General features: G+C 35.4%; 1 protein-coding gene across 7 annotated transcripts in view; it reads left to right on the forward strand.

Annotated features, from left to right (window-relative positions):
- Positions 1-26,708, forward strand: part of Lrpl (low density lipoprotein receptor-related protein-like protein) — a 173,913-nt gene that overhangs the window by 99,658 nt on the left and 47,547 nt on the right. For 6 of the 7 annotated variants that reach the window (XM_073087784.1, XM_073087785.1, XM_073087786.1 and 3 more), the window contains exon 4: positions 5,376-5,512. In XM_073087784.1, the coding sequence (XP_072943885.1) occupies positions 5,376-5,512 (137 nt within the window). Of the gene's footprint in view, positions 1-4,722; positions 4,856-5,375; positions 5,513-26,708 lie in introns of those variants that run through there. The other variant, XM_073087791.1, reaches the window with a different exon arrangement.

Below are 26,708 nucleotides of genomic sequence, written 5' to 3' on the forward strand. Positions count from 1 at the left end.
GACTTTTTTGGAATGTCTCATTAAAGTTTTAACTCTTAAATCTTAAATCTAGAACATTACAGTAATTTTGATGGTCACAACCCGCTAAGTTCTATAAACATAATCAGTTTTAACTAACATACTTATAGGCTTTGGCTGTTCTAAAAAGGTTTTTCTTAATACTTTGTAGTGGACAGAAATCTGCTCTACAAGTAGCTGACGTCTTGACACTTTTGCCCCTACTTTTCTCTTTAGACGAGTCAGCTCAGCGGTTCGAGTTGAGTTTAACTCATCTCTTATTTGTGTTGGTTACAGGCTTACAAGTTCGATTTTGTATTGCTTACAGATAGATGGAGTGGTTATTTAATATTACTTAAGTGCAAGTATTATATGGGTAGTACCCTAGTATGTGGTAGAACCCTCTGCGGTTCGACTCCGGTGGCACCACACCACACTTATTTCTGCCTAATAACAACAGTGTTAAGCGCTGCTGTGTTCTGGTTTGAAGGGTGTGGTAAGGGAGATATACTTTTCCAAGGCGTTCCAGCTTAGTCCTCAGGGGTAGCGGCGCTGTAGCCGACCTCAGATAGGGTCATCAAATCCTATCTGGGGTTGATTACAGATGTCCATGGGCGGCAGTAGCCACTTTAAAATAATGTTTCTTTGCCATGAAATTACACAAAACAGTATCTATAAAAGTTATATATGTGGTTACTCCAACCTTGTGTTCCAAGAACGTTTGCCTTAATGTGAGGCGGTGCATATTACAGCCTACAAACCGCCGAGAGGCGTCATTTCATTTCAAGGCCTTAAATAAAGGCGTCATTGCATGTACTTTTATATCAACCCTACGAATGTGTGTATTTTCATGTTAAAATGTGTATAGGGGAGACTAGGCACACTTGATACTTACGGGAGACTAAGTACACTGGATTTACAGAGCTTCTGTGAACAATATATGATTTTAGTGTGACAACATTGGTTGTCTATGATACGTTATAACTTTCTAAAGTTGGTACTCTTGTCCAATTTGATATTTAAGCAGTTTAAATAATTAGTTACTATACTTATTTTAGGTAAGTATCACTTTTAAACTATTTATTATCTATGTTTTCAAATGTCTGTTTCATAAAATAGTGTTAACAGTAGAGTAAATAAAACAATAGAAGGTGCAAGAAAAATAATATCAACCAGAATGTTCTGTGACAATAGGAACATTAAGTAATGTTAACTGAAAACATAGACATATGTGATTTATCAAAACAACACATCCACTGTATGTCGTTGTTGTTTCTACTTTACGTACTAAACAAATAAATCAATGATAAAAACAATTTTAACATATATGTTTTTTTCATTTTGAAAATATAGGAGATCTATTTCCCCCAGAATTAAGTGTTCCAGAGGGCGGTGGGGTCAAGTCAGACATATATATGGGACACATGATATCATTCCCTATACGAAGTTTTCGTGGACTGGTTACAAAATTTATATATCAATATCATTAGCTTTTAGACTTAGTATAGCCAATGAAATTCTACGTATTTCAGTACCAAGATATCTAAAATCGAATCAATATTTAGGGAATAGTGGCCAGAAAACAAAAGGGGGGATCAAGTGTCCCCAGTCTCCCATAACTTGTTTGAAGAAAGTATAGTACTTAAACCAAATCGTTGGTGTTTATTGAAGCCTCTTTATAATATAGTAAACAAGCGACAAATAAATAAAAATGTTATTGAATTCAAATGTTATAAGTACTAGCATAAGTCACTAATAAATAAATGACCAATCAATCGTAATAAACTAATAAAAAGTTAGAAGTATTATAAAAAGTTGCTTTCTAAAAGCTTCCATTCCGATTCAAATTTCATTCCATTCTATTCCAAATTCCAGAAACCTGTTTAGTAGATCTAAAAATTATGTGTTTAAATCACAAACAATTTTAACAAAAGTAAATATTAATTTACTGGTATAATTCAAATTAGTAAGGTAAACTTGATTCTGAAGAGTCTCAGAAAATTAGAATTATTTAAATTAAGTAAATATTACTAACAAAATTAACAGTGAGGCTAATAACAAGTCTCTACTTAAGTTGGTACTTCATAAATACCCGTTGAATCCCGATTTAGCTTTTGTCGAAAATAAAATGTAAAAGAGATCGTGTCGATTAACTTTTCTCTTGGAAAAACGTTTAAATATCTCTTAAATTAACACAATTTTTTCCAGGTATTCTTAAAATAAATACAGCATTAAAATAACAATTTAAAAATTACTTTTTTATAGTTGTTCTATTTACAAGTCGACATCCATAAAATAAACAACACAGGTGTATTCGTGAATTGGTGCACGTTTCACAACCTTGAAATCTTAGCGTTTTCTATAACAAAGGAAACAAAGACACACTCGGCGTCGGTCTGGGGTGGTTCCCCAGTTCCCCATAATCCCCCAATCCCCCACAAGTAAGGGGTACTTCACAAAAACTCAAAGGTACATTACCGCTATCTTTACTATGTTGTTAGATATGAAATAACGAGCAATGTAAATGGGTTTAAATTTTATTAGAACATTAATTATATCTTAGCAACAAATTTTGAGAAATGATTGTTGTTTAAATGCTTTCTACTGTTTATGAAATACCGCTTTTAGCGACGTCTAGTTACATATATTTGCTGATTGATATTGAAAAACAGGGACCTATTAAAGCTATTATCTATCCCATTTAAATGTAGCATCTAAGCGTATTACAAAATAATAGTATCACATTTGTCCTCTTTCCCCATTTAAAAAACACAGCCTCTCCACAATACAATTCCCTCTAACCTAAATGTTTGTCGTACCATGATTACCGCTTATAATAATAAAGCTTAAATCATAAGCCCTTTCCTCTCAGGATTACACAAAATACCGGGAAATACCAACCTTGAATTTCAAAGGATTCGTAATGCGAGGCGTTGCGAATACTTACAGCGCAGAAATGCTTTTGTACGTAAAAATCTCTGGCGCCCCACGCAGCTCTCAAATGAACATTACCGCCATATTTGTGTTACGGGGTTATTCTGCGGTGCGCGTAAAGACAAAGGCTCTAATGGAATGCAATGTTTGTAATGCAGCCTGAATCTGTAATGGCTTTGTTTGTGAATATCTCCTGTTTATGTTTGTGGAGGTTCATTAGTGTCCCACCGTTGGGCGCTAGTCTTCTTGGAATAGAATGGTGTGGCAAACAAATTTTAATAGGGGTTATAAACTTAGCACATATTTGATTACTTTGTCAATATATAATATGCAAAATGAAAATTATTTTAGCGTTAAAATTAAAGACAGACCTAATACATATGTAACAGATAATATTGCAATGTTTAACGCGAAAGTATCCCTAAGTCCTGCGATATTTGAATGTTGCATTTATATTTTGTCAAATAATAAGTAAATGACGTCATTAGGTTTTAATATCTAAATCTAGTCTGACCGTGATATACGGGTTAATGATACCATAATACTAATTTATGTTTAATTTCACGTCAATACTCATGATCATGCTATAATCGAGTCAAATGACATTGTGACTTTTCGAAAAAATAGTAGCTGGCATATTTTTTAATTCACAACCTACATTTTCCCATTACCGTGTGCAATTTTTCTCAAAAACAAGAAATTATACTGCAACTTGGAGCTTAAGGTTTTATTTTTCATTCAAGCCGTTCTCATACAGGTCGCAATCTTTACTAGTATGCCTGCTAATGATAATCTTCTTTCTTGAGTACGTGTTTTCAAAATACTGAAAAGATCATGCTTAAAAATTCATAAAAAATGTAAATTATCTGCGTTAAGGACGTTTATTTTAAAGTTATGTTTAGGTATATTTTATCATATGAATCATAGATAAGTATAGATATCTCACCGCCTTGTAATTGAAGGAAGTCATTAAAAGGCTTAAACGGCTGACAATTCTATTAGCCGTTTAATGGCTGTCGCAGTTGAGTAGTGCAAAAACACAAATCGAAGAAAAAATGCGGAGAAATATCGTTTCATTCGTAAATAACTAAAACTACATTTTTTAATATTTTCCAAACACGAAAATAATAATAACGCTTTCTACACTCACAGCCCCACACTAGGATTCCCTGTATTGTGGGTGATATGGACACACACAGAGACAAATACACAAACACCCAGACCAAGAAACAGACATCTAAATTCATCATTTAGAAATCTGTCTGGCCGGGGATCGAACCCGGGACCCTCTGCGCGTCAGACCGGTATGGTGACCGCTCCGCCACGCGGGTCGTCATAGTGACATAATGACAGTGACAAATTCAATTGTCAAAACTGGTTACATTACCTTGTTAGGAGTGAGTAATCTTTACTAATCTATGACATGAAAACTAAGAATTCTTCTCAGATTGAGAAGAATTAGGTTAGGTATAAGTCTTCATAAATCTTTGTAAAGAGCTCTCAGGTGTATAGATCTTCCTCCATTACAGCAAGTGATAATACATTTTTAATGGGGACAAGAATTATAAAAATCTGAGGTATCGAAATTAATCTATACTGAATCTGGGACCCCTGAGAAAGACAAAGTTTCAATCATATCATTGCATTAATTTGCGAATAACTGCTATTAGCTTGTTTAGCCTGTTGCTAACCCGATAAATAAATATTATGTACACACTACAAAATATATGTTATAACTATATTTACCCGTTTCTAAGCGAACTTGTTTTGTACAGGAAAATATTTATTCTATAAGTTCCCATCCCCTCTAATCATAATTAGATAACTGGCCAATTTCGTACCTTAACCTCAATGAGACAAACAAAGTTTACTTCAAATAACCGCTGAAAGATATTATTATGATGAAATTGCGAATGAGAAATAGGTTAGTGCTTTCTTCTAAATATACCTATTTACTATTATTCTAGGATAAGTTAACGAGTAATGTTATTGTACTCTTTATTGTTGCTATGTGTTATATTATGAGTGTTTAATAAGTATATGCGTTAGTATTTTTTTGTTTCTGCGTTCGTGTGTGTGTGTGAGCAGCGCGCGCATTTGCGTTTTTGTGTGTGTGTGAGTGTGTGCTTGTGTGTGTGTTTGTTCGTGCGTGCATGCGCGTACATACAGGCATGTTTGAGTAAGTATAGGCGTGTGTGACTGCATGTGTGCGTACATTCTTGCATACGTGCGTGTCTTCATAAGATCTTTCTTTGGAAATGGAAAGTACTTCAGAGGCGTCATCATCTATGCGAGATTTTAAATCAACCACCTCTCTATTCATTTGCTACGTTTAATTTCTTTGTTCGTACTTCTTGTTCAGATTTACGTTCTGAAAACCTCATATGTGATCAATGTTTAATTAAAATTTAAATATAATAAAAACGATTATCTTTTGTCAACAGGCTGTAACAAAACCTACTACGGCGACATCGGGCGAACATACGAGTTGGAATTGCACAGGCCTCGGGAAGACTTGGTTCCATACATCTGTCTCCTCACCATCACAGCTGCTGGCGGCATCCATGGGGACTTAGTGCAGGTAAGTTACCTACTTGTTATAACACTATATCTTCGAAAATTAAATACTTCGAAATGATCATGCATCTACCCGAAGCTCTGGTGGGTTATTTACCCTTTCTCATGTACATCGAAATATACCTACTTCGAAATTGTTAGAAATCATACCTAAGGCTCTGTTTAATTAATATAATTGGGTATTATAACATAGTAAATTTTTGAAATTCATTTCATACTTAATTGCTTTCATTCAAGAATATATTGTAAGGCTCCAATAATTGCGTGAATCCCATATTATTTGCAATAATAATAAATTTGAATGACTGTGGTGTCACCACAGTTGACAGCACAGCTCTATAACATATGCATTTATAATATTTTAAAGTTGTATATCATCCGAGCCGCGATTCGGATGAGTTATTTCGAATGTCATATATCGTACCGAATGACACACGTCGGTGTGCCAACTGATACGTTCTTTATTTAAATTTTACTTTTTAATAAATTACCAATTAAGTAATTTGGTGAAGCATGATAAACTTGGTATGGTCCGCGTCAAATTGCTAGTCCGCTCTGATGTTGTTGCGAGCAAGTGTACCTAGTCATACAATTTGCTATTCATTTCTATATTCAGAGCGGACTAGCGGCTTTACGCGGAATATAACACAAACACTTATAACAGAAAGTTTTTTTTTGAAGATTTAAAAAATAAACATAAATTACTTTATAAATTTTGACGCACATTAAAATCACGTTTTGAATTTGATTCAATCGTCTAAAACTTTCTAACGTCACTTTGTTCGAGTACGATTTAAATATAATTTTCCCGTGCAAAAGTCTTCAAAGGGGCGACCAAAATGTGAAATAAAATGGGTATTCGAGGGCCGGAATGGTCTTAATATGAAAAATGTTCCGTCAGAAGTTTCACCCACCTTTAAATATAAGTACGGACGCCCTTTATGTACCGCAAGCCTCCCCCATCTCCCCCTTAACTTAAGGCTCAATGCACACGGATGTTAATTGATACTTTGGTATTCCGTTTCCTGAATTTGTATAAAATATTGATGCAGTTTCATCTTTTATAATATTTTTGATATTTATAATATAAGCATGGTTTTAATGAACTATCATTTTAATATTTATTTCTTCTACTTATTTAATAATTATATGATACTCGATTGAATCAACCATACGATTTTCAAAAGGTACAATATTTTTTATCACAAGGCTTAAACTTAACTACAAACTGATTGAATAAGCTTGGTGTGTTCCATTTATCAGTTTTCGGAAAGCGCTCCACGCTTTTTCCACAATTATACTATTAACTGTTTCTTAATTGATTTCTAGATTGAAAATCTAGTTGAATTGATTGATTGATTGATTGATTACAATGAGACTTGATTGAAAAAGTCTCATTGTAATTTTAATTTATTGCCAAATTGTATAATTATATTAAGTACAATATATTATATGACTCTTAAATAGTTGAGGTATTAATATAACGTTTTCCTTTACTTACCTAAAATTTATAGCTCATAGACATCGTAGCAGGTTAGGGTTAGTTAACATTTTACACACGAATTCTATGAATCAGCATAACAACAAAATCTAGCAAATAAAATAGCACAGGCGGCATGCGTGTTGCAGCCGTGCACAAGCTGAGTTTGTCCCTTTCGGTCGTTGCAACACATATTATGGTAAAAATTGAATTGATGTTTTTTATTTTAATTTTTATTTTTTCTCTTTTGTTTTATGTCATTGTTTTTGTCTTTCCGTTATATTTATTTTGTGTTGCAATTTATCCGAATAAAAATGTTTCTTTCTTTCTTTCTTTCTTTCCTTCAAAATTATTTTTTAGTTTTTTAACTAAATATATTTTTTAATTTAGTCTAATAGTGGGTTTAACCATTATCCATCACGCTATCACGAATTAATTGGCTTCATACATTTTTGAGAATATTATTGAAGAATCTAAAGCCGTAAGTATCTCACGATTTTTTTCTAATACTGAATTGTATTACTTAATATTTTCTTGTTAGCAATTCTAAGAAACATGACACCTCGTATATATATACGCCCTATACCCTATAACAGAAATAGACAAAGACCGTCAACTAAAACATTGTACCAAAAGAAAACATTATCGGAACAAAAATTTGTAACTATGCCCTAAATCTTTTGACCGTAACCGTAGTGACAAATTCCTGGGAGCTAGCCAACATCGGAAAAAGCTTAAAAGAGACAAATCCAGGATTATCCGGCCGAATGAGATACCTAGTGGCTTAAAAACCCTCCCGATACTTTTTGTAGGTACAGATTTGTCTTTTTTAATGCGCCGTATAAAAGTGGTACGAGGAACATTTACGGAACCATTGACTTGTATGTCACACGTATTTGATCAAATATTCGCAAATATATTAAATATTGCAAGTTTTTTTTAGTGTCATTAAGTATTAATATCTTTCTACAAGTAGAAGCGGACTGAAGCATACCCACCACGCTGTTCCACGGCGGCTTTTTAACAAGTTATGGGTTACTGGCCAACCCTTGGCAAATGTATGAAACATCTGCCCATCTGCAATAAGATTAACTGCTAAACATAAAATTCCAGGTCTTATAATGTGCACATTGAAACGAAAAAAAAATGAATTTATTATGAAATATATTATTTTTAATTAATCGCAGACTGTTGATGTCACAAGTTGTCGCTGGCAACTGCCGCCGGCTGTCGTCATCGATTGCTAACGACAGTCGGTGACCGTCGACTACGGTGGTCAGTGCGGATTGTCGCTGTCTTACCTAGCAATTGCTCGTATTGTAAAACCTCCTACATTTATATCTGTACTTTTATATCCTTACAAAACCCTTTAAATCCGAACACATTAGAGCTTAACATGACTCCAATAAAGCAAAAGCAGGCGTGGCGGTAGCACCGCCTTTTTAGATGACCGCGTAAAAATGTTGCATGATTTTGTATGCAAGCAACGTTTCGTGTGTTTGGTTATGCGAAATATGGCGTGTTGCACGTTACGCTATTTTAGCCATTAGTCAACTGGTGTTTTGATAAATGTATTTTTAAAACGCCAAAACGTACTAAATTTGTTTATTCTGACTACTAAACGTTAATTATATTTTTAATGTCCTATATTATCTCTTCTTTAATTATGGTTATCCCTCGCTTCTGCCATTAAGGGTCCATTTTCGTTCACGAGCCCTTATAAGTAAATCTTTAATCATAGGCCTCTTTTGTAAAAAGGAAATTTTGTGAAATCACTGAGCTTGATTATGCGTATCATGTGCAAAGACTTTTGCCAAATTGCCCACATAATTTCAACGGAAATGCATTAATAATCTTATATGTACCTGCGACTATTAAAATCAGTTTAAAATAAATTATATTCCGTTAAAATACTTTTCAAAGTTTCGCCCACTCTTACACAAGATCTTTTTGCTTGAGCGTTTAAAGAGAAAATAATTATCAAATTGATTTACCGTGTAAAAGTGGGTGTCTAACAATAAGAAAATTAAAAAGTGTACGTTTTCTACAGAGCCAATGAACGACTCTGCTGTAAGTCACTCTGAGCGAAGATAAAGAATTTTACTGCCCCTACTTCAATTCGGGGAAGTTTAATAAAATTTATTAAATGGGGGAGAAAGGTAACTTTTATAATATTTTAGAACAATGGGGAAGAATTTTCAAACTTTACGACCTTTGATTGAAATAACATTGGGGGAGAGATGTATAAATCGAAAGTAATCGTGATGCTATGGATCTTGCAGACTTGGATTTAAATCAACGTTGCAATGATTCATTGTTATTGCAGTTACAACGATATGTTACGGCGCCAATTCAATAGGGCTGCCAACTATACTGCGATGGGGTTAAAAACTGACCCTGGTAAACAAACCGAAACTGGTAAACAATTCAATAAAATTGTTTACAAAAATCGTGTCTGGATATTTTAAATTATAGAATGAACTCGAAATCTTGAAAACAAAAATCTAGTCTTGGCTTTATTTATACGGAGACGTTTTGGAAATAAACTATTACAATACAATACACCATTATTGTATAGGTAAATGAAGTAGAATTTGACAATAATTTTAAATATTAATATTCCGCAATATTACCATCCGCAATTTAATAAACACATTCGTATCGCGATAATTCAACTTTATTTCATTTTTGGACGAAAAAACAAAACTCGACCGTAACCCGTAATAGCTATAATCAGCCGGAGATTAGCAGAAGCAGTTACGTGTTACGCGAACTCATTCGAGCGAGCGTCGTTACACCTAATACATGTTTTAAATGGCCCTCGTATAAAACCCAATTACCTTAGTCAGGTGAGGTCAGAATATACAAGTTTACATGAAATTAGGTTCATGTAGTATACGCCATGGCGCTGTGTCGCCATTTTTTTTTTAGAAATTTGATAATATACCATCGCCTGTTTAGATCTATATTTACCAAGCATATTCAACTACATAATAGTAAGAGATCAAACCTGGAAAGAAAAAAACCATGATTTATTAACCATTGATAGTTCGTAAATTGGTACCAATTGGTAATATGTCTTTCTGAAATACATATATGACAAATGACAATCAGTCCGAGATAATGTAGTGTGACGAGGGATAACATTGCCTCTATATGGTCGTATTCAATATACATTTTTGCATCGCGATACTTCAGCCTGATTTCATTTTAGGACGAAAAAACAAAGCCGAGCGTAACCCGTAATAGCTATAATCAGGCGGAGATTAGCAGAAGCAGTTACGTGTTACGCGAACTCATTCGAGCGAGCGTCGTTACACCGAATACATGTTTTAAATGGCCCTCGTATAAAATCCAATTACCTTAGTCAGGTGAGGTCAGAATATACAAGTGTACATGAAATTAGGTTCATGTAGTATACGCCATGGCGCTGTGTCGCCATTTTTTTTTAGAAATTGGATAACACGTCATCGCCTGTTTAGATCTATATTTACCAAGCATATTCAACTACATAATAGTAAGAGATCAAACCTGGAAAAAAAATCCATGATTTATTAACCATTGATAGTTCGTAAATTGGTACCAATTGGTAATAAGTCTTTCTGAAATACATATATGACAAATGACAATCAGTCCGAGATAATGTAGTGTGACGAGGGATAACATAGCCTCTATATAGTCATAATATATTTATCCCCATTTAACTTTTGCTTACATAATTCAATATACATTTTTGCATCGCGATACTTCAGCCTGATTTCATTTTAGAACGAAAAAACAAAGCCGAGCGTAACCCGTAATAGCTATAATCAGGCGGAGATTAGCAGGAGCAGTTACGTGTTACGCGAACTCATTCGAGCGAGCGTCGTTACACCGAATACATGTTTTAAATGGCCCTCGTATAAAATCCAATTACCTTAGTCAGGTGAGGTCAGAATTAAGGAGTATACTTACATAAAATTATTTAGTATCGTAAGCAGAATTATGAAAATTATTTGTGCTTGCACTAGTGTTTTGTTTTGAAGAGTTCAAAGTGTGCAGATGCATGTCAACTTAGTTTTCAGTTGGAAGGACAATAAATGCCCCTGTAGACTGGTTTGAAGGTTTTACTGACCCATGTTAAGATCTAGCGACATATCTGCGATCTATCTCTAGTCGACCCGAGTGAAGGAGCGGTTACAATACCGTTCTGACGCGTAAAAAGACCCTGGTTCAAACCCCCGACCAGACATATCTAAATGATCAATGATCACTAAATGATAAATTATAATTAATCGCAATGATAATTGGCGTCAAATATTTTCTGCCTTACCACACTCTTCAAATTAAGTAAAACATAGCAACTCTTAACAGAATTTATACGAGTAAAATAGAGACAGTTGTGCAGATAATGGCGCCTCAAGCGGACCAAAAAAAATGATATCACCTTTAGAGAAGGTTCCTTTACCTACCTATAAATAAATTCCTATACCTATCTATCCAGTTATTTTTGCCAAACGCTTATAAATTCTATCGACCCTTAGTCCGCAATAACGCTCAACCCTTTATTCTCGCAATTATGAGATCCACTCGAAGGTTCATGCTCAAAGGTTTACGTTTTAAAATATAACCGACCTTTAATGCACCCTTTCCAATAGCCCACCCTAGATCCCTATTAGAATAACTTACCTTACCTCGACCTCTATTTTGGTTATTAATGGATAGGAAATTTCTAACGGTTATGGAAGATTGCGATCGAAATTTTGTGCCGAGGATTGTAGCTAAAACCCTTCTCAATATCGGACAAGTACTTACAGATAGTGCGTTCAAATGAACACAAAGAAACAAACAACCTCTTCAGTTTTATAATATTTAGTATAGATATCGAAACACAAACCTAGTATTTTTTTTTATAATACTGAAATAGCATAAGAGCATACTGTTCGATGGTTTAGTTACGGATCGTGAAGAAACCATCACGATATCTATTTTTTTATAATATAGGAGTAGTAGACGAGCATGCAGTCCACCTAATGGTAAGTGGCTACTGCCGCCCATGGACATCTGTAATCAACCCCAGATAGTATTAATAACAGCAGCGCCTAACACTGCTGTTATTATGCAGAATTATGTGTGGCGGTGGTACCGGAGTCGAACCACAAAGTGTTCTACCACCTTCAGCGTCAATCAATTTCTAGCGTCATGAGTTCTTGGGTGTTGGTAGAACATAGAGAAGGATGAGGTGACTATCTTAGTCTTCAGTAGCAAAGTATCTGTGATCGGCTTTAGGTAGAAGTCTCCTAACTACGGTAAGACGGTAACAGATATCCATTGTGTTCAACCCTTATCACTTAGGGGTATGAAAAATGGATAGTAGCCGATTCTCAGACCTACTGAATATGCATATAAAATTTGGTGAAAAACTCTAAAGCCGTTTCGGAGGAGTACGGTAACTAACATTATGACACGAGAATTTTATATATAAGATTATGTACTCACGGACTTACTTTTAAAAATAATAACTTATCACTTTCAAAGAACCTCTGCGTTGTTATAAACTAGATTTGCTAGACAAATATTCATATTTCGCTATAACATATTAAAAAATCCAACAAAATCTGGCATTATGTAAAACAAGCAAATATGTACGAACTAAGTATTTACACATACAACACGAAGTCACGTACATTTGAAAATAACGCACACGGCATGTCTGACGCTTAAATATTTAAAATAAAGTAAGCGCTGAAACCTGAACGCAATTTATCTGGTGAGCTGAAATTCAGCGGAATTCAAACCACTGACGTTTCGCTACGAACATGTGGAGTCGTAAAGGAAACATTTTCTTTTTTACTCATATGGAGTTTTTTGAGTAAGATATGTTTTTGTGGAAATGCAGTGATAGGACAGTGGTATGGTAGGCTTTTACGTATTGGATGTGCTGGGTTCAAAGAACGTCCAAACCCAGCTTCCTCAGATTTCGCATGTCAAGTTTACCAGTCGACATTTGGGCAATGTAGTGGACTATGGGTTGAACCCTTCTCATTTTGAATTTTGAGTGAAGGCCAGCAGACGGTAATTGTAGGTAGAAATTTATAATCACTTGTCTTTACTCAAAAGAAAAATATAAATTTATTTGGAAAAGAAACAATATATAATATTTAACATAGGTAAGTATTTCATGTATACAGGGTGAATCTCCATAAAGTGCACATATTGAAACAGGTAAAATTAAACCGCATTTTGTCGACAAAAAAAAAATAATAATAATAAAACAATTTTTTTTTGGGTTTTACGACCTTTTGAAGTTTTTTTAATTTTTTTTATATTTTTTTTGTCGACAAAATGCGGTTTAATTTTACCTGTTTCAATATGTGCACATTATGGAGATTCACCCTGTATAACACAAAGGAATAATTATTTATAATAATTTTCCGAATATCTTAAAAAAAACACCCTACATGTTTTGCGAGTATACAGTCCATGTATAGTAAGTGATCACTGCAATAGTAAGTGATCATTGCGGCCCATGGACGTCTGAAACTAAATCCATATAGAAAATGTCTTCCTGAAGGCATAAATGCATTGCCACTCTCGACTAAGATGGTCCCCACATATTATGTCTATACTAATATTATAAAGAGGAAAACTTTGTTTATTTGATTGTAATGAATAGGCTCAAAAACTACTGGACCGATTTTAAAAAATCTTTCACCATTCGAAAGCTACATTGTCCACGAGTAACATAGGCTATATTTTATGTGTAATATATTTGATAAATACATTTTGAGGCGGTACAAAGTTTGCCGGGTCAGCTAGTCAATCAATAAGAAAATAGGTCTGCTACCACTTACCTCCCCGGTCGAACCATGCTAGTCCTAACGCCTTTCAAATATACCTAAATAACACTTCATGTTATTTAGGTATATTTGTAGGTATACACGAGGTATTACGCATACGTCTTTCTCATTTTTCTGTTATTTACTTTTGTTTTTTTAGTTATTTACTGTAGATAATACATTTAGTATAGTGTAATTGGTGTGGCATCGTTGGTCAGAGTTGCACGACGTACAGGGCCGCACTGAAAACCAGTCGCCGGAGTCTGTTATTTCTCACAGGCATCGGCAGAGACTGAGCGCGACCATTTTTGCTGCTATACTGTATCGTTTACGTCACGTGTTATTTTATTTGTTATTAATTTTATTGTATCCCTTCCATTGTTATTATTTTCTTTTGTATGTTGTAACTTGTATAGCATGTAAAATAAATGGTTTCTTTCTTTCTTTCTTTCTTTCCTTTCAAAGTACATGTTTGAGAGTTGTCCATATGTATGTATTGTATGATGCCGAATGACACCCCACAAGAAATATATATTCGCACAATAATGCCAAAGAACCTGCTTTTTACATTTAAGCTAAAACATGACAGATACTTAAACATCGTACTGTGTACATAACGTTTAAACACACAAAAAGATATGTCTCATATATCATGTCTGAACATATGCCGACGACGTTGCTAAACCATGCTTAAAAATAAAAATATGAGCGGTGAAACATGGATGTAATTTATCTAAACTGATATTTAGCCGAAATTCTCGGTATTCGCAAATCCAGGGAAAGCTTAGGTAGATAACAGACGAGCGACGTTGACCTGATACACGAGGGACAATTTGTGACGGCGACTGTCGGCTGTTGTTACTTGTCGTCGACTGTGGTCTGTCGTCAGTCGGTAACAGTAGGCGACTCGTCGGCGGTTGATCGGCGTCGGCGGTGTGTTATTCCCCTTAACAACAATATCCGCGTGTAATTTCGTCGTAATGCTTTCTTTAGAGTTCAACCTTGTGGCCAGTGTGGCGATCAATGTTATTTTTACAAAGGCTCTTTTTACTATGACAACATATTAAATTTGTTATAAGATAAGACAATCAACCAGTCCATTGATGGTAAAGGAGTGGTCACTCTATCATCCATTAACATCTTTATATAAACAGAGGTTCCACGTGAAGCCGAACAAAAATGCGGTGTCACTCTAGAGGACTAAGATAATGGCTTCATATTATTATGTAAGTCGGTCGCATCCAAAAATATCATATTTATTTTTTATATAATATAGGAGTAGCAGACGAGCATGCAGTCCACCTGATGGTAAGTGACTACTTCCGCCCATGGACATCAGTCATCAACCCCAGACAGGATTAGATATTCCTACCATACGTCGTCCACAGATGCGCCGCTACCCCTGAGGACTAAGTTGGAACGCCTCGGAAAAGTCCGTCTCCCCTACCACACCCTTCAAAACGGAACACAGCAGCGCCTAACACTGCTGTTATTAGGTAGAAATAGGTGTGGCGGTGGTGCCGCCGGAGTCGAACCACAAAGGGTTCTACCATCATTAAATGTCGTAAATTAACATTATTTATTGTAACACGAAATTATACAAGTGCAATGTTGTTGAAACACACCAAAAAAACATCTCATATTTCATCCAAACATATGCCCACGATGCTCAACGTTTAAAATAAAATAAGCACTAAAACGTGGACACATTTATCTGAGCCTGAAATTCACATTGCTTAATATGTTGCAAGGGACGAGTTGAACGTATAATGTATAAAATTTGAGTAATTTTACGTACTAATTTATGTTTAGTATGAAACGGTTTGCAGATAAGAAAGCAATTTTAAAGTAGTAAGGCAATTTGGAGTTTTCGTTTACTGTAGATAAATAATCTACAGTAAAATAATACTAGAAACTCTCTAAATTTCATACATTGAAACTGAGTTTTTCTTGCTATTTTTTTTTATCGAAGTAAAGGAGCTTGCATGAGGTTGGCAACCGATTCGTAGCCACCCCTGAGGATTAACTTGGAATGCCTCGGATAAGTATGTCACCCTTACCATACCCTTCAAAGCGGAACACAGTAGCGCTTAACATTGCTATTATTAGGCAGAAATACTCGGATTCAAATCGTAGGGGGTCGCTACCTTCAAAGACTTTGTGTGAAGAACATAATTGTTACCGTAAGGGGGTCATAGATTTATAATTAAAAATAAATTTGCGCCTAAAGCAGCAATAATTTCACACGTTAATATGGCCTTTATAAATAAATATTTGTTTGCTCATGTGATCTTAAAGAAAACTAATAAATCTTTAAACTAAATGGAAATTTAATGGAAATGTTTTCTGTTTGTAAAATAATCTGGATCGAAGCCAGATACAGTTCGATACGTAATTAAGTCTTCGAAATTACATGCAAATTAAAGGCTCCGATTGCAACAATCGACTCCAGGGAACATAGGAACTCTATATAATTAAGTGGGATTTCTTACGGTTGCAAATTTATTCGAACCCCGGACAATGGAAGCTTGAACATCGTAGTACTGACTTATCTACTATTTTTAGGGTTGCGTACCCAAAGGGTAAAAACGGAACCCTATTACTAAGACTTCACTGTCTGTCCATCTGTCCGTCTGTCACAGGGCTATATCTCCGGAACCGTAATAGATAGATACGTGAAATTTTTGTAGAGGATGCATAACGGTGGCCGCTATAACAACAAATATAAAATAAAGTTGAATATTAAAGGGAGTCTCCGTATAACAAACCGGTATTTTTCAGCATTTTTCGATCTAACAATTAAACCGTACTAGTAAGACGGTACTAGTAAGACGAAGAAGTACTAGTAAGATTTTTTTTTTTTTTTATAATATAAGAGTAGCAGACGAGCATGGAGTCCACCTGATGGGAAGTGTCTACTGCCGCCCATGGACATCTGTAATCAACCCCAGATAGGATTAGATATTCCTACTTGAGGTCGGCCACAGATGCGCTGCTACCCCTGAGGACTAAGCTGGAACGCCTCGGAAAAGTCTGTCTCCCTTACCACACCCTTCAAACCGGAACACAGCAGCGCCTAACACTGCTGTTATTAGGTAGAAATAGGTGTGGCGGTGGTGCCGCCGGAGTCGAACCACAAAGAGTTCTACCACCTTCAACTATAACTGGTATTATAATAAACACAAATAAAAACCATAAAATTGTTTATTTACGTATCATTCATCATCACCCCAACGCCACCTATTGTTGTGTTCTATAATTAATTATTGTTAAAAATAATAAAATGAATAAACATAAGTAAAAAATAATGAATGGTGGTACGGAAGCCTCCATGTGCGAGTTCGACTCGTACTTGGCGAATTATTTTTATATAAAGTAAGAAGTAGTAAACGAGAATGCAGTCCATCAGATGATAAGTGGCTACTGCTGCCTATGGACATCTGTGATCACACATAAGATTAGGTTTCTATTTCAGCTTAGTTAAAGATGCCTGGCTCGTCTACCGACTAACGTCCATTTTAATAATTAATCGATCCATTATTCCATCTACCAAAATCGACATTTGACCATTCCTTCCTACTAAAAATTGTCGAATTTCAGTTTCTGGCAAGTAAGAAATGGAACAATCGATCTATTAATAGAGGGGCGTAAGTAGCCGCATAATAATGTAATAAATAGGTATTTAAATTATGTGTGTATTTAGTTTTTCTTTTCAAATGTCGATCGGACAGCGAAAGGTTGAATAGCACTGACCTATCTGCAAAAAACATAATGCGTATAGAAATATGTGTTAATAACCCACACTTGAAACAAAAACACCCTTCCGGCCACCGGGTGGTCTCGGCTGACCTGTTTCGAGGCGTTCCATACACACCCATTATTGTGTCATCTGATGTGTTAAATGCACATGTTATTCTTGATTTTATAGGTCAATCTCGTTATATGTTATGTTTTAATGTAAGGGTGCCGCCACAGCCTGTAGTTGAGTGATAACAGTGTCGAGCGTTGTTATTTTTCGTTTTAAGGGTGTGGTAAGGAAAGACTCACGCGATATATTCCAACTTAATCCTAATCCTTAATTCTTAACCCAGATAAGACACCGATTGTAATTGGGGTCGACTTTAGATAAGTAGGGAAAGTATGGATAACTATGACCTAATCGCGTTACACTCCGAGAGCAAACCTATGCCTAGCATTGGGACAGCAAATATATTTCGTAAGATCTCTAAAAATACGGTTTCATCATGATGTACCAAATTCTTAAAAAAAACATTACCATCCATAAGGGATTTAGGGGGCCCTAAACCTAAACTTTGTGAGTTTGAAGCCCCTGAACAAATATATAAGCTTACAAAAGACAGAATTACCAACAATATTTCTAAGTTGAAATATTGATTATTTACAAATTATTTTTCTTTCTTTTAAACGGTGCTGAATGGCCTTCGAACAGCTTCAGCTATCAAGCTTTTGTATTTTTATGACTACTTTTTAATAGGGCCCCAAGTTTTCCCAGAGACCCCGGCATTTAAGTTAGGTTTACAGAATTTTATCCTCATACAAAACAGAGTTTCATTTACAATGAGATACAAAAAAAACAATCTTAACCGAAAGCGAATGAACCGATCTCAAAAACAAACCAAAAATAATCCGATATTCCGGTAAACAAACCCATCGAGTAAGTACAAACTTCTAGCGATTATCTTTCTAAAAACAATAACATAGAGACTCTCGCCACGTGGAAGCTTCACTTGAACAAAACATACCTTCCGGTCACTGGATGGGCACAGCTGACCTGTTTAAGGCGCCCGTCTCTACATAGTGAACCATTTTTATAGCAGTACCCACTTCACGATAGCGATTCACCTGTTGGAAGGAGTGTGTGCTATTTTAAACTGTTGCGCTATTTATTCTTGATCGACATCTCACTCCATTCGTTATTTCAGCGTAGTCGGGTTTTTAATAACTATTTTTCAATGGGGCCCCAAAATTTCCTAGAATCTCCAGCACTCTCTAAAACAGCTGTGCTCGAAAGCGAATACACCAATCTCAAATATAAAACAAACAATCCGATTTTCCGGTAAAACAAACACATCGAGTAAGTACAAACTTCTAGCGATTATCTTTCTAAAAACAATAACATAGAGACTCTTCCAACGTGGAAGCTTCACTTGAACAAAACATACCTTCCGGTCACTGGATGGGCACAGCTGACCTGTTTAAGGCGCCCGTCTCTACATAGAGAACCATTTTTATAGCAGTACCCACTTCACGATAGCGATTCACCTGTTGGAAGTAGTGTGTGCTATTTTAAACTGTTGCGCTATTTGTTCTTTAGTGTGTATTAAAAGTACGAGTAAGTTATTGTTAAGCGAAGGGGCCCTAAATAGTTACCGTAATTTTACGCGCTAAAAATGTTTTTTTTTCATCGGCTTTGGAAAATTATGTTTTCGGCATGCATGTTTGTATGTGAGTAATATTTTTATGTCTGTATTTATGTATGTCTCATTCTCTGGTACACCCTGCAGCCCAGACACATTGACGAATTTTAATAGGTATATCATAGATAAGTATAGATATCTCACCGCCTTGTAATTGTAGAAAGCCATTAAATGACTTAAACGGCTGACGATTCTGTCAGCCATTTAATGGCTATCGAACGAAATCGAAGAAAAAGTTCGGAGAAATTTTGTTTCATTCGTAAATGATCTAAAAACTACATTTTTAAATATTTTTCAAACACGAAAATAGATGACAGTGACAATTCTCAAAAGGTTACATTTTCTTGTTAGGAGCGAGTAATCTTTACTTATCTATGAGGTATATAAATGTAATGTCGTTAGCTTCGTCTAAATTGTGAAGTGACATAGTATCTATCTTGTACTTATCTTTCATTAGTATTTATCTTCCCTTTTCACTTTATTATAATTTTTAAGCAGTCAGGTTTTATGGTCTTTAGAGGGGTTTGACAATCTCATAAATTAAAATCAACATCTATTTTAACGGCAATGGTAAGTGCTGTCCGAGGTGTTCCAACCAAAAGGAGGACAAAAAAGATAAAAAAAATAGAAATGCACTGAATATTCCATTTACACTAAATTTACTTTATTAACTCGGTAACCTGGCTCTCTTTAAAGAAATAGACGTTTCCATTATTCGTATACTTCCGGAAATCTCAATCTTTAGCCATGGGCTTGCTTAAATGTAAATATTGTGAATTAATATATGCACCCCGTATTCCATAAGAATTTCAGCGCTATCGTTGACACAAGTATGAATATACAGGAAAAAAACGTTATTATTTCCTTCTCAGGATATGGTAATACCCATAAAGTATACTCAGGGAAAGAGCATCGAGATATAAAAACATTCGTGTAAACTTACTCAGCCTTATGGAGGCTAATTTCAACTTTCAAGGAAGTGGAATGATGTTTGTAGCTTTTGTGACTTTCGTCTTTTTATCCTACCTCGGAGGGTAATGTTTTACGAACGGATATTCCTAGATAGGTATGTCTCTTTCTTCGTCACGCTCTAAAGTTCAAACTGCTCGACTGATTTAAACATATAAAGTGTCGTTGGGTTCGTATAAAATGTGGGACTGACATATTTTAAAATACTTCTGTTTTCAGCTAAAAAAAATTTAAAAAGTCGTATTTTTTTTCGGAATTAGGTATAATAATTTGGAGTTATTATTGTTTTTTTCTCTTAATCTTAACGGACGTTGATATGAAATTTTCTTATTATCCCTCCATCACTCCTATTTCTGCCTAATAACTCGTTGAACAAATACCCTCGACCGAAAATAAAACTGAAAATGTATATCCTCATGCCGATCCGATAAACATTGGATGGAATGTAAACAGAAATAGACAGTAAGGTGGACCCATTTTCCATTCCAATTTCCAAAGTCCAATTTTATACATTTTAGAGCCCGGAACCTGTCCGCCTGTCTGACAGTAGCCGAACCGTACTTTAATATTCAAATGTTAATTAAGATTGGCTGCCGATAATTATATTAGCCGTCAATCTTATTAGCCTTAGCCGTATTACAAGCTTTAATCAGCAAAGTACTTTGATTATTATGGAAGTAGCAAACGAGCAAGCTACCTAGTGGTAAGTGGCTACTGCTACCCAGGGACATCTGTAATCAAATCCCGAAAATATTCCTACCATTAAGTTGGCAACAATCGCGTTACTACCCCTGGGGACTAAGTTGGACAGCCTTAGATAAGTATGTCTCTTACCACACCCTTCAAATTAAAATACAGCAGCGCTTAACACTGTCGTTATTAGGCAGAAATAGGTGCGACGGCGGTGCCGCCGGATCCGAACCACAGACGTTGGTATCACCTTCAAAACCCAGATGTCGCGCGAAATTAATTTTCAACCGCTGCTACGTACTTAGTCAACTCAAAATTAATACACATACAACACAAATGAACTCTAAATGTTACCTACATTACTATGAAACCGGTTCGTTACCTTCCATTAGAATATTGATACATCCCTCTTACCTAGTGCTCCGAATTTCCTTTGAAATACATGCACGTCAGACGATCGTACATTAACTTCAGTGCTCCGCAATTAGCTTGAAAGTAAGCGATGTAAATGCATCTAGGTCGAAGTGTGACTGGTAGTGAAGTTCATTAGCGTCTTAGTATGTTGGCTTCAGACCAAATATTGAAGACAACGCCCCACGGAACATTGCATTGAGGCATAGCTTACACATGTGTGACTGAACGTCGTGGATAATTCATTAATGTTCCACTTCTGATCACGGGTTTGCTTTCAGAGTAAGAGGGATTTAGGCCATAGTCCACCCGAACTGGTCAAGTGCGGATTGAAAGAACGCACAAACCTTTGAGAACCGTTTTTATTATGTACTTCTTTATATAATAATTCGCTTTTATATATATATAGATAGGTAGGAATAGCTGACTAGCATGCAGTTTACTGATAGTAAGTAGCTATTGCCGCCCATGGACATTTGTCATTAACTCATTACTGTTGGGGTTCATACTGTCATTGTAATGACTGTCATTAAGGATTAAGCTGAAACGCCTCGGAAAAGTATGTTTCCCTTACCACTCATTTATTTTACATATTTGTTCGAAAAGCTAATTTTTTTTTGGTCTGAGGTTTTGGCATAGAAATTTCCATATAAGATTGGACGCTTAAAATGTTCAGGTCACGTCAAAAGAATCAATGAGGCCAGTGTATTCAAGCGCTAAGTAAAACGCACACTTTCCGAAAGTTATTACATAAAAAAAATCAATAAAGCAAAAAGTTCAAAAGTAATATTACTTTGCTATCATTGTGCACTTCTCGTATATTAATGTAATATTGGCAGAACCTATACCTAATTACAAAATAATTATAAAAACAAAAACCTGACTGCTTAAAAATACAGTGTATATACGCTCGAGAAACACGTCAGGCAAAAAAGGTCGCCAACATGCGCCATTGCACGCAAGCCTTCATAATTACGAAGACCACACTGTTACGCAAGGGTTATACCATTATACGTTATATTATCTACACTATCTACACTAATATTATAAAGAGGAAAACTTTGTTTCTTTGTTTGGTTGTAATGAATAGGATCAAAAACTACTGGACCGATTTTAAAAATTCCTTTGCCATTCGAAAGCTACATTATCCACGAGTAACATAGGCTATAGTTTATATGAAATATATTTGATAAATAGATTTTGAGGCGGTACAAAGTTCGCCGGGTCAGCTAGTGATCAAATAAAGTGTTCAACATTGTTCCCCTTAAGCTTAGTAATTTCGTTTTTAATTGTTAGGTAGATAAACCATATTTCTTAAAGAAGAATATATACGAGTAAGCTACTTTGCTGGAACTAACTTAGTACAGCTGTTAGTATCAAAAATCGACGTTGGTATAAATTAGTTTGATTTGCTATGATTTAAAAGTAACAATCCCCTTGGTCCATCCACATTGTAAGGATATATTTCATTATAATACTTATTTATTTTATGTTACTTGTTAATAATAGTATATTTTATTGCAATTGCATTGGTGAGGATCAGTCTAGCGGGAAACTACATAAAAAGAAAGAAGGATATTGTTCAGAAAATAAGATCTCATAGAAAGGATTGTCAGTGAAAATAAAGAATGGAGAGCTGTTATTGATTACATAAAATAATCTTTCAGGTATAATCAGCCTATAGACATTACGTTACCTTACTTTAACTAGAAATATATTATCTTCACCAATAGAAAAAAGAACAGAATGCGAAGGCTACGTTAGAAGAGAAATAACAACCAACCAATCTTCATTGAGCGTTGCTAAACGGTATTCAAAGCAGCGATCCCCTGGAAAACACATTGCATTTTTAACGTATGTGGGCCAGCAAGCCACCAGGTTATTCAGGTCGCAGATGACAATGCGATCGGGCGAGCCGGAATGTGCAATCAGCGCTCTAACAAATACAAGAGCTATTGGGGCCGTTTCCTCGCCGAGGTCAAGAATAATGATTGAAATGGACAGAAGGCAGGTGATTTAATGGACCGTGGAATGAGTGACATTAGTGGGAATGTGAATATTTTATTTGATTCTATTTTGAGGACGGAAGTGGAAGTAAAAGACGGGTAGATTAAGATAATTTCGTTGATTAGTTAGGCATGTAGAGGGATCAAGAGAAATTTTACTCAATCTTACGTGAGGGATAGGAATCTCGGAAAAAATGTGTATTACCTAATTTAACTTAGATTGGATTAAATTTATTTAAAACATGTTTTTCCATTAAAATAATATTTTTCAAAATTTGCCGAAATCGGGTAATTATTGGACGCCCCTTTTTACGTAAAAGTTGTTCTCCAGAACTATGTGTCATAGCGTGTCATATATACACCAGAAAGAAGTATTTCTCCTGCAAGTAAACGTGCAAATATAAACAAAAAAGTAGATAAATACGACTTTAGTATACCCGTAGATGAAGAAGAAGTAACAAATAACTAGAATGCTTTGAACAAGATTAATTTATATTGTAAAGCAGTTCACGCTCAAACAAAGCAAGTGTGTAAGTTTCTATTGACAAAGTTCTCTGTCAGCGGTAATTGTTGTTGCAGAACAGCTACAATTAATAGCTGCAGCTAACTGCATCGTATTTGCTCAGTACCTACAATTAAAACAATTACCCTTGTTCATTACTGTAAACTGTTTGAAATAAATTGTCACCTGATTTTAGTAAAGAAAATACTGTTAAGAAATTTTCAAGTTTCAAAATACCGGACAATGTTCTCATCGATTTTCAATTTCAAGACACATTTCTCTGATTTTTATCATCATCATCAAGTAAAAACCTAATACCCAAAATTTACGTCGATTTTTTTAAAGACTGGAGTAGCAGTCAAGCATGAACCTAATATTGAGGGGTCACTGCTGTCCATGGATATTTGTGACCAACCTATATATAAAAGGTTGCGCATAAACTAACCAATATATAAAAGGTTGCGCATAAAGCCGATCACAGATGCATTGCTACTCCTGAGGGCTAAGATATTCGACTCATTTGTAAGTCAGCCGATATTCACATCCGTCCATTGAAAGGGAGAACTGCTTCACGTCCAAAATCGAATAGCGGTACCTTTCCAGTTGAACCAAATTGACTTTAACCTTTCAGTGGATTTTACGCCTATGCTATATATACGGTGTACAATTATATGAGGTTCGTCAAACATTAAACCTAACGTTGCCATAACACACAGAACTAACGCATCACTTAAATTAAGTACATCAGGTACTAAAAGACAGAAATCCACGTTTACCATAGTCGACTTTGAATTACGTTAAATTTATTATAATAATATACTGGACTCCGATATTTAAGATCAAGTTTGCAAAAGTTATATGAAAGTTCAGTAAATGCGAGATTTGCATAATACTGCATAACAACATCCCGTCCTTTTGAAAGGATCAGGAATCTCGACGAGCGCTGAATAGTTAAAAGTTGTGCTTTGTAGCAACAGGAAGTATTCCGAGCTTAGCAAATGATACTTCCCAAGTTGATGCGAAACTTCCAAACTGGGAATTTAAAGAATTCAGCTGCCTAACTTGAAGCTTTTACAGCTTTCAATCTGAAATAGTTATTTTTCGATGGAAATGAAAGCTGGTATCCTGGAATTTAAGAAATGAATTATTGACGAATTTAAATGGTGGAATAAGTTTTTGTCTCTCTTCCAACAGAGTAACTTCCATAGTTGGTCTTAAAGTTCTCTAGAAGTTATTCGTTGGTCTATTCGAATTGGTCCATCTATAATCAGGCAGGTGAAGCGCAGGTGAATAGCCCTGCAGCTTGTCTACATAGTTAACCGTCTTCAAATTATGCAACGTGAGGATAAAGGCCAAATTTAGGTAGATCACCGCTAGTGGCTAAATTTCATGGGCGCTTTTGTGCTTCGGAGGGCATGCTAAATAGTCAGTATCGTTAAATAGCAGTAACTAAACCTCGTTAGATGCCTTATTTTTAATTTGAAAACAGCGGCAGCAAAGCAAACATTTGGTGTAGCAGTGGTACCACTGATGTCGAACCAGGAAGAGTCCTACCATCAATAAATGTTTTAATTTATTTTAAACTTATTTTTTACTCACGTGTAACAAGCAATGCACAGCTTAAACAATACGAAATTTTGCGCAGAAGTTTTTTTTTATACTGAGCACTGATGACAAAGTTATTTTTTGTAAGGAAATTCGCCTCTCAAGGCAGCTAAATAAATTATAAAAAAGTCAAATAATAAAGTATGCAGGTACATTCGCCTTAAGAAAACACTTAAGAAGCGATATAAAAATGCTTACATTAAATAAATCTGAGCACTTAGCAGGCGGTTTCACAATAACGAAATAATTTAATAACCGATCTCCATCTGATTCCATTAAAGCAAACGCAAACAGTTTGCTAAACAAAAATCAGAATTCAATACAAATACTCCCTGTTGCCATTATGTCGATTCGTAAATGGAATCGGAATGGGCTCTTCTTTATTTTGACGACACGACACGACACGGCACCGTCAGCACGACACCGAAAGCTTTTTCGTAATTTTTATCAATATTGACATGACGTAACATGGAAAGATTTTGACTCTTGATTATTGTACTTAATTACTTAAAGGTCAATTTATTTATTTTAATATATCAACCCCACCGTCCACCGTCACCCACTTTAAGTCCACAGTTCACCGTCGATAACAACTTTCCACCAGCTAGCCCGTCTGTCTTATAGTTAGCTAAATTATAGATAAAGGCAAGTAATATCCTAACATTTAAAGCTTACGTGTGTAAGTCACAACACAAAAATAAAGATGCTGAAAATAAAGACGACATCACGGGCCAGTGACACACTGTACAAATAAATCTCATACAATAATACGTCCACTTTTTTGGTTATCGCTGCCGTGTCGATGTCGTGTCGCTCTAATAAAGGAGAGCCCAATGGCGGTTTATTGATGACGCCTATCGCTCATCGAGGATATCCAATTTCAATAGCGGAAGGTTCAGAATAACCTTTCAATATCCCCGAATAATTTCAGAAGTAATTATGTCGAGCGGTGATAACCAATCGAGTGGGAAGGTAACTGAATTAGTTAATTGACAAGTTGACGAAGCTACGATTTACGTAGCGTAGGCCATTTATTCCATTTAATCATTATTAGTTATATTGTGATATCTCTATGAAAAGATACTCACGTTCAAAACGTATTAATCAAGGTTTTGACTAAACTACTGAAGCTACAATCATAAAATTTGAAATATAGCTTCATTTTATAATGTAGATGCGCACTAAGAACGGATTTTTTGATATTCCACCATTAAGGGGGTTAAATGGGGGTTGAAAGTTAGTATGAAAGTCCGTCAGTTTTAAACCAAACTGGATGAAAAT

This window comes from Epargyreus clarus, unplaced genomic scaffold (assembly GCF_041222505.1).
Source record: "Epargyreus clarus isolate Ecla_fem2 unplaced genomic scaffold, WU_Ecla_fem_2.2 ptg000026l, whole genome shotgun sequence".
NCBI classification, from domain to species: domain Eukaryota; kingdom Metazoa; phylum Arthropoda; class Insecta; order Lepidoptera; family Hesperiidae; genus Epargyreus; species Epargyreus clarus.